The sequence below is a fragment of the Trachypithecus francoisi genome, unplaced genomic scaffold (assembly GCF_009764315.1).
Source record: "Trachypithecus francoisi isolate TF-2019V2 unplaced genomic scaffold, Tfra_2.0 Lachesis_group12, whole genome shotgun sequence".
NCBI classification, from domain to species: Eukaryota; Metazoa; Chordata; class Mammalia; order Primates; family Cercopithecidae; genus Trachypithecus; species Trachypithecus francoisi.
The window spans coordinates 102271855-102281709 of NW_022681457.1; the positions used below are offsets into that span (position 1 = coordinate 102271855).

The 9855-nt window shown below is 51.5% G+C and overlaps 1 protein-coding gene across 1 annotated transcript; it reads right to left on the reverse strand.

Moving 5' to 3' along the window:
* Positions 1–1599: 1599 nt before the first annotated feature.
* C1QB (complement C1q B chain) lies at positions 1600–9855 on the reverse strand. Its single transcript, XM_033227903.1, has 3 exons — positions 9540–9855; positions 3592–3795; positions 1600–2424 (listed from the first exon to the last, which is right to left on the reverse strand). Exons 2-3 carry the CDS (start codon positions 3776–3778, stop codon positions 1850–1852), a joined length of 762 nt encoding a protein of 253 aa, XP_033083794.1. The 5' UTR covers positions 3779–3795; positions 9540–9855; the 3' UTR covers positions 1600–1849.

Genomic DNA, 9855 nt, shown 5'->3' on the forward strand with positions numbered 1-9855 from the left:
GTGTAGTCCAGCATGGATGGACCCAACTGCAGAGGCTGGAGAATGGGAACTCCTGAGGTCAGATGGGTTCAGGTGAGAGAGGTTATGGGGCTGCAGAGGGGAGTTGCTGCAGAAGGGGTTTCAACAGATGTGGGTGGCAAGGAGGTGATAAACTTTGAGGCAAACAGAAGCAGGCTCCAAACCTGGCTGTGTAGCTGTCAGCTGTGTGACCCTGGGCAAATTGCTTGTCCTCTCTGAGTTTTATATTTTTTGTCATGTAGCCACATGAGGATGATACTGTGTTCCTCCTAGGGGTTGTGGTTGGGTATTAAATGAGCTGATGTGCACAAAGCACTAGATACACAGTAATTCAATTGTGGTGTGACTATTGCTATCATAACTATTAGTATTAGAGTCAAAGGCCAGGCAGTTTGCACTGAAAGGGTTAAGCAGCAGAAAGAAGGGCCAGCTCCTGGAGAAAAGATTCTAGGTCTCGGTTGGACAGTCTGGGGTTAGGGCAGGTCATCAAGGCTAGGCTCCAGGAGATAGAGCAGAAGCTGCACCCAATGAACGGAGTCCTGAGAGACGGGCCAGCCAAATAGGAGGCTGGATTGGTGACACAGGTGGGAATATCTTAAATCCCTCCCATCTCAGGTCAGGATTGGTTGAGGGTCTTGATGTTGGGGCTAGTAGGAGAGGCTGAGGAGAGCAGGTGCAGAGCTGGGCGGGACTCTGGAGTCCTAGTCCTGTGGTCTCAGTCAATCAGGCAATGAATCTTTACTGAGTGGCTGCTGTCCATCATGGGCTCTGTGCTGACTCAGAGATGAGCAGGGTGTGGAGCTACAGCCTAGCTGGGGAGACAGGGTGAGGAGCCAGATGCTGGCTGTGCATGCTCCTGGGTTACAGCAGGCCAGAAGAGTGAACATGAGAGAGCTAGGGTGTTCCTGCTTCAGGGAGGAGGTGTGGCTTGAATGAGGATGGTTAGAAGGGCAGATTGGAAGGCTTCTAGGCAGGGGAACAGTGCAAGGAAGAGCACTGAGGGGGGCTTGTTTAGAAGACAGAAAGGCCCAGTAGAGTGAGGCTGGAAGGCCAGGTTCATGGGCTGGGACTGTATCTGGTGGGAAGTGGGGAGCCACTGAAGGTTTTTGAGCAGGGGAGTGACATTTGCTCTAACTGGATGGCTGAGCTTGTGCTAGGCTGGGAAGACACTGGGAGGAAGGGCATGTGGGGAGAATAAAAAGGAAAAGGTTTCTGCTCCAAGGTCAGTTAAAGGAGGAGGACCCCTTGATCGTCGGTGGGGGTAAGGGGAAGGGACAAGCACAGAGCCCCTCTAGGGGCTGGCCTAGACATGTTGCCTTTAAAAAAGGTCTCAGGCCATCAGTGGGCAGGCCTGCCCTTGAATCCCAGCCCTGCTGTGAGATTGTGGATAATCCCTTCATCCCTTCTGATCCTCAGTTTGCTCTTCCGTAAGCTGGGCACGATGCACCCTCTCTCCCAGGAGGAGTGTGCAGATTAATGAGAGAATCAGGAAGAAGTGTAGGCTACTGCTGGGAGCATAGTTGGTATTGGACCCCTGCCTCCCACTGTGTGGCTGGCACAGAACAGCACACGGACAGAGACTTCATTCATTCATGGTTCATTCATTCATGTAACCAACACTTCTGAGCATGGCACTTCTGGTGTGCCAGGTGCTTGGACACAGAGTTGAATTACACCACTGTCCCTTGGCCTTGAAGAGTTTATTTACTCATTCACTCAGCAACATTCACCAAGCCCCACTGTGTGCATTGGCTGGGCAAGGGGTGGTGTTGGGGGTAGAGTGAGCGTTGCTGGAAGGGGGAGCCGAGGTGGGTGTGAGGCAGCCCACAGGTCAGGCCTCCACATCTGGAAAGAGCAGGAACCCGGAGAAGATGCTGTTGGCACCCTCCAAGCCCAGTAGTGAGTTCTTGTCGGTGGCCTGCAGGAAGACGTTCTCCCCCTGCTCCAGCTTGAGGACCATGCCGCCGGTGGTGACCTGGAAGGTGTTGTGGGCATAGTCGCAGAAGGTGACCACCTTCTGTGGGCGCTCCCGGCCACGCATGAGCTTCACACACAGGTTCCCTCGAGAGCTGGCATGGTAGGTGAAGTAGTAGAGGCCCGGCACCTTGCAGGTGAACTTGCCACTGCGGGGCTCGTAGTTGTTGTTCATGTTGGTGATCACGTGGTCGAAGCGGATGGTCTGGTCCCGGCGCAGGGGGGTGTTGATGGTTCTTGTGGCAGAGAAGGCGATTTTCTGGGTGGCCTTGTAGTCTCCCGATTCACCTTTGGGGCCTGGGGCTCCAGGGGCCCCTGGGCCGCCTTTAGGGCCCATGGGGCCCTTGGGGCCGACTTTTCCTGGATTCCCAGGAATCCCTGGGTCTCCCTTCTCTCCGAACTCACCATGGTCTCCAGCCAGCCCTGGACGCCCTGGAAAAGCAGAGACCAAAGAAATGAGATCATTGAGACCAAAAGGAGGCCTGCGCTGGGACGTTGGGCAGGACCCCGCCTCTCTCTCAGCCTCAGCCTCCCATCTGTAAAACAAAGGAGGCAGTGTCAGACAGGGGCTCTGGGTCTCCCTCCAGCCCAGCTTCCTGAGCCTGTGATATGCTTGACCTTCATGGGAGCTGCTGCCCGTGGGGAAGAGAACGGCTCCTTGCTAAGGAAGGTGCTAGGCTGGCCCTCCTCCCCAGCTTGTGTGGGGGTCCTTGTTCAGGCTAGAGCAGGGATAATGAGTGTTGTCCCCCTCTATCCCTCACCCCTGGCAGACATCCCTAATCAACCATGACCTTCACTCTTGCTGCTCCTGGAAATGGACTTTAGACTCCTTCTCACTGCACCTCCAAGCAGCCACTACCCCTTGGTTTGGCACAACACAAGATAAAACCGATTTTCCAGTAGAGTGGCAGAGAATAGGGCCTGAGAAGATGGGATCTGGGGACAGAGAGATGTGCTTCGCGTGTCACATCTGCTATTAGTAGTGGTGTCACCTTGACTGAGTCACATTTCCTGAGGCTCAGCCTCCTCATCTGTCAAATGGGGATGAAGGTATTTTGTGGGATTGTGAGGATTACATGAGATTAAGTGAGGAGAGTGACTGGCACAGAGGGTTGCTCTATAACCATAGGTTAAATGAATGAATAAGCCAAATTTTACAGAGGGGTTTTCACAGTGGGGAGTCTCATCTGAACCCCATGATAACCCCACAAAATATCATTGCCCCCATCTTACAGGTGAGGAAGTAGTAATTCAGAGAGGAGAAGTCACTTGCCCAGGAGGTAAGTTTAAACACAGAACTCTGTGGCCACAGCGGCACCCTCTCTCCACCTGAATTTAATGTAAGAGACCTGTGGTCTGGTCTTAGCCTCAACATTTACTGGGCTACCTTGAGTAAGTCAGTAGCCTTTCTAAATGCTTGCTTTCCTGTCTGTAAAATGGGAATTAGAATTCCCTCCTTGCAAAGTTACTGCAAGAGTTAAGCAAGCTGTTGGATTTGCCAGTGCTTCTGCAGTCTCAAAGACAGGCAACTGTGACTTGGGAGGCAGAAGACGGGAAACTTGGTCAGTATTACCAATGTGCCTCTAAATCCCATGGTACCTTTCTCTCCTTTTATCCCTGGGGTCCCAGGTTGGCCATCGGAGCCAGGTGTCCCAGGGATACCCGGGGTGCCAGGGATGGCTGGGGGCCCAGTGCAGCTGCCCTGGGCCCAGGAGACATCGAGCAGACCGAGGAGTAGGAGCAACGTCAGTACTGGGATGCTGCCCCACAGGATCTTCATCATCATACTGTGTCAGATGTCTCCTGTGGAGGAGAACCCAATGTGAGAGCCTACCACCATGGTGATCCTATCATCCATCCTTCTATCCATCCATCCATCCATCCATCCATCCATCCATCTCTCTATCCCTCCATCCCTGCATCCATTCATCCATCCATCCATCCCTCTGCCCATTCCTGCATCCACCCATCCATCCTCCATCCATCCATCCATCCATCTCTCTATCCCTCCATCCCTGCATCCATCTGTCCATTCATCCATCCAACCATCCATCCATCCCTCCCTCCATTCTGCTGTCCATCCATCCATCCCTCCATCCTTCCATCCCTGCATCCCTCTGTCCATCCATTCATCCATCCTTCTGCCCCTGTATCCCTCCATCCCTCTGTCCATCCATCCATTCATTCATCCATCCATCCTTCTATTCCTCCACCTGTCCCTCCATCCATCCATTCCTCCATCCACATGTTCACTGATTGTCCGTTATCTACCAGACCCTGTGAAGGTGCTGGGGACTCAGTGAAGAACAAGACAGATACGGTCCCTGCCCTCATGGTCTTGTGCCCCTAGTGGGGACAGATATAAACAGGTAGATATAAACAGGTCAGCATGCAAGTAAATAGAAATAGCGATAGACTGTGATTGGTGCTCTGAAAGAAAGGGAAGGATGCTGGGAGGCAGAGTAACTGGGCTGGAGGTAGGAGGTAATGGATTTTGTGAGGATAGTCCTCCCACCAGGGAAGTCTTCTCCAAGGGGAAGCCACTCTTGGAAGGGATGATTAGGCTGAGACCTGAAGGTCCAGAAAAGTGGGGGCAAGAATGTTCCAGGCGGACAGAAAAGTATGGAGATGGCCCAGAGGCAGGACAGAGGTTGGGATGTTGAGGATCATCAGGAGGCCAGTATGGCAGAGGGGAGCGAGGGTTCAAGTGACAGGAAGCAAGACTAGAGAGGCAACCAGGCTACTGTGAGTTTGAGGGTCTTATTCCCCCAAAGCTCTTATTCAGTAGAGCTTCTGAATTCAGGGTATGATGCTGCTTATGGAGAGGCCACCTTGCATGCTTAGAGCGTCCCTGCATCTACTGTGATTCCTACACCAAAGAGGACACTGAGGCTCAGGGAGGCCAAGTCACTTGCTCAAAGTCATACAGGAAGGAATGAAGCCAATGTCCCTGCCAGCATACCAGGCTGTTTCTGCTGGTGGAATATTCTCAGAGCTGTGACTCTGGCAAGAGGACAGTGATGGCCCCTTTTTAATCCCAAAGAACTAAGAAGAAGCTGGTGGGCTGTCTCAAACTGGTCAGTATGGCCAGTGTTCCACGCCGTTAACTCTCAGGACAGAGCGGCCTTAAAGTTCATCTAGTTCAACCCTTAGCCTATATATTTTTAATTGAGGCAACATTCCTACAACATAAAATTAACCAATTTAAAGCAAGCATTTGAGTAGTGTTGAATACATTCACTTCCATCTAGTTCCAAGAACTTTCATCACCCCAAAATAAAACTCTATGCCCGTGAAGCAGTTTCTTCTCAATCCTCCTTCCCCCAGCCCCTGACAACCACGAATCTGCCTTCTGTCCCTATGAATTTACCTACTCCTATTATTTCATATAAATGGAATTATACAACATGTGACCTTTTGTGTCTGCCTTATTTCATTTAGTGTAATGTTTTCAAGGTTCATCCATGTTGTAGCATGTATCAGTACTTCATTCATCTTTATAGCTGAATAATACTCCATTGTATGGATACGTGTGATATTGCGAAGTATTTATTTGGTCTTCTACCTCTTTCCTGGCAGACAACTCCTAAAATCCGTAAAATTTCCAAAGTGATGTCTTTTTGTATGCTAATGGTTGATTGATGGCTGCCAGCCCCTGGGTAGCTTCAGGATGGGGCTGGTCACCAGGAAGACCAAGGCAGGCTTAGAGGGTCTACCCTCAGCCCCACCCCCCAACCTTTGGGGAGGGGAGTGGGGCTGAAGGTTAAGTTGATTACCAATGGTCAATGGTTTAATCAATCATGCCTACATAATAAAGCCTCCATAAAAATCCCAAAGAACTAGGTTTAGAGAGCTTCCAAATAGCTGAACACGAGGAGGTTCCTTGGGGGCGGCGTGCCCAGGGACCTGGGCATGACAGTGGCACACCCCTTCCCTCATACCTCACCCTGGGCATCTCCTCATCTATTTCCTTCATAGCATTCTTTATAATAAACTCCTAACCGTGTTTCCCTGAGTTCTGCGGGGCACTCTAGCAAAGAAACCAAACCCAAGGAGAGGGTTGTGAGAATCCCAACTTGAAGCTGATTGGTCAGAAGTTCTGGGATCCTGGACTTGCAACTGGTGTCTGAGGGGGAGCAGTCTTGTGGGACTGAGCTTTCAGCCTGTGGAGACTGATGCTATTTCTAGACAGTATCAGAACTGAGTGGAAAGACAGCCAGCAGATTTGATTGCTTGCTGATGTGTGGCGAGAAACCCCCCACATTTGGTCACAGAAGTCTTCTGGGTTGACTGTTGTGGTGTGAGAGCAGAGGAAAATACAGTCTGTGTCTTTCCACTTACTGACTCTACTACAATTTGGTTTTTGGATTTTTGGGTTTTTTTGAGATGGGATCTCACTGTGTTGCCCAGTGAACTCTGGAACTCAAGCAATCCTCCTGCCTCAGCCTCCTGAGTAGCTGGGATTACAGGCGTGCACCATCTCGCTTGACTATTTGTTTATCCACTCATCATTGGTGGACATTTGGAAAGTGTCCACCTTTTGGCTATTGTGAAGAGTGCTGCTGTGAACATTTGCGAACAAGGATTTGAGTATCTGTTTGTAATTCTTTGGGGTTTATACCTAGAAGAGGAATTACCACTTATGGCAATTCCATGTTTACGTTCCTGAGGACCCGTCAGCCTATTCTTAAGTTTCCTCAATGACACCTCTGCCAAGGTCCCCGTGTGGTGCCTCATCGCACTCCCCTGCTGCGCACCCGTTGTGTTCACTCAGTCCTAAGAATTAATCACAACTCTAGCTGCACATCACATTATTTCCTTGGAAGAGTTAAGCTGAACTTTCTCAGCAGAGTGTGAGGAAATGGCCTCTCTGCCAAGGGCTCTTCCATCCACGGTTTGCACCATTTCAGTGATGGGCAGCTCATTACCTCTTGAGGCAGCCCATTCCACCTTTGCCCAGATCCAAATATTTTTCATCATTCAAGGCTTGGGTCAAAGCCTTCTTCCTCCAGGAAACCTTTCCTCAGAGGCTGAACTGTATACTCTCTTAAAACAGGGGAGCAAAGTGGTCTCTGCCCACCTCCCAGAGCGGCCAAAGGGACCCAGGCGAGACCCCGGATGGGAAAGAGTCACAAAGCCCTGAACCCCAAGCTCTCGTTGGGACTTGTGGCTGCTACTGCTGCTGCTGCTGTTCTCTGATCCACACAACACCCTGGGAAAGTGGGTTGTGGTGAATTTCCCATCTTGCAGATGAGGAAACTGAGGATCAGCACTTAGAAAACAACCTACCCCAAATCACCGAGCAAATTATTTAACAGCAGGGTTTTGGCCAAACCCCTACCCTCTCTGCCTCATGCTGGTTGTACCAACCCGAGTCTGGCATGTGGAGGGCTCCCTGGGACCAGAAAAAGCCAGCTGATATTTGGCTCCTATGCTCAGCAAATCAGCCCCTCAGCCAGGTCCTGATCAATTCCTTGCTCAAAGCCCTGAGTTATGCCAGACTCTGTGCACCAAGGAAAGGAAGCTGTAAAGATGAGTGTAGCCAGGGTCTGCTGGTGTCAGCTTCAGGTTCTGTCAGGCTCTATGCTCTGAAGAGAGGGTGGCTCAGGGGCATGGTCCTGCTTATCCCCGAACAAGCATCAGCTCTCACTCTTGCTCTTCTAAAGGTTTTACAATTTGACAACTTTAATAAGTTGGGTACTTATGGGCCAGGCTGTGAGCCAGCTGGTTTACATGCCATTATCTCATGTAATCTGATGCTCAGCCCCTGAGAACGCACTGTTGCTTTCTCATTTTACAGATAAGGAAACGGGATTAGAGAGGGCAAGCACCTTGATAAAAGTCACACAGCTCCTGTGTGGCTGGGAGTCAAACCCACATCCACTTAAAACTCAATGTTATGTTAAGAGGTCACTGTACCTGGTGGCTAAAACATAAACTTCGAGGACAGACAGCCTGATAAAAGGACTAACGCATGGGAATGCTAAGAGTAGTGGTAGGCACATGGTCAGTGTTCGGTGAAGGTGGCTTTTTACCACCACAATGCTTGCGGCTCTTGTCAGGCAGCACACATTCACCTGGTGGTGGGAGCCTAGAGTGTCATAAGGAAAGCAACACTCAGCATTCACGTAAGGTCTCTACTGCTTCTTAGCTAAGGGACTTGGGAAATCACTCCTCTCTGGCCACAGTTTACCCTCCTATAAAGTGGGGATAATGCTACTCTATCCCTCATAGGGTATGTGCGAGGACATGAGTTACAGCTTCCGACAGATCCTGGCATGTTGGAAATGCTTAATGAATGTTAGCTATTTTATTATTATCACTGTCACCCAAGAATTCCTGAGTGGTTGAACAAAAGGGAAGATGGTTGGCGAAGTAAAAAATGACAATCCCTTTGAAAGACTGGGCTTAGACAGAGGGGCTCTGTCAGTTGGAGGCAGCCAGGGGTGAAGAGCTGCGACCAGCTGGTGGGGGGAAGGGTGGGGAGCAGGGTACTGACAGGACTTGGGCTTCTTGGGGAAGCCAGGGGCAGGGGAAGTGGGAAAGTGCTGGTTCTAGTCCATTTCAAAAGCCACCGAGTTTCAGGCTTGGGTTAGGGCTTACAACTCACCTGGTTTAACTGCCTCCTGCCTGTGCCAGCCCATGATCATTACCAGCCTGGTTTCTCCTGTCTTCCCCCCAGGCTCTGACCTTTCCATCTCCTTCGTCCCCGCAGTCCCTTTTCCCAGTGTGGAGTCAGGCCCACTTGACTTTGAAGCCCTATCTGCTACCGGCTGCATAACCTCAGGCAAGTGCCTTAACCTCTCTGAGTCTCTTGGCAACGCTGATTTCAACCTGACAGGGCTGCCGGAAGGATGACAGGAGAAGGAGCTTAGAAGAAATAAGGTCCCCCCGCCCCATGCAGCGCCACATCCCACTCCCCTACTGCACAAACATTGCGCTCACTCAGTACTAGCTGAGAACTCATCGTAACTCTATGTGCATGCCCCCTTATTTATTTGGAAGAGTCAAGCTGAGTTTTCTTGGCAGAGTATGAGGAGATAAGCAAGGTGTTGGGGAAATGCTGGGCTGGGCAGGAGCGACTGGGTTCTAATCCCACTCCTGCCCCTGGTTTACTGATAAATTTTGAGCCAGGGCATGCACTAAGCTTTTGCAAGCTTGATCTCCTGTAGGGCACAGCAGCCCTGAGAGGTTCTGTTCTCCACAGCGGGGCCGGGCTGAGAGAGGTTAGGTGTCTTGCCCAAGATGACCAACGCATAAGATGCAGAGCCGGACTCAGCTCAAGTCTCTGTGATGCCAAAGCCCTTATGTGCCAGGCTCCCACTTTAGACGGCCTGCCCATCCGCTGGGCCCTGGGTAGCAGCAGACTCCCCAGCTCACCCCAGAGAGCTGGATCCCATAGGTCTGGGATTGGGCCCAGCGACCTGCACTGTTAAACAGCCCAGCTGGCTCCAAGGCAGGCGACGCAAAGCTCACACTTACGGAATCACCACTTTCTGCCATATTGGCCCTGCCAGCCTCCCCCAGGTGCCAAGCCCTGTCCTCACCTGGGAAGCCGGTGTCCTGTGGTGCCGCTGGGGTGAACAGCAGTGGGACCAGGAGCCGGGAGCCTGCTGCCCTTGGTCCGAAGCGGAAGTTCCCTTCCTCAGAGGAGGGAAGGGCTTTCCCCTGATGGTCCCCTCCCATGGCCCAGCAGGCTGGCCCCTTTCCCGTCCCCCCACTGTCCCCCCACCCTGCTGCCCTCAGGCAGTTTCAGGTCCCATTTCTGCAACCCACCGGATTTACTGTAAATGAGATGGGTGAGTGGCAAGTTTGGCTTTGCCGACTCAGCATCTGTGGGGAGAACACGCCGTCCTGGGGGAA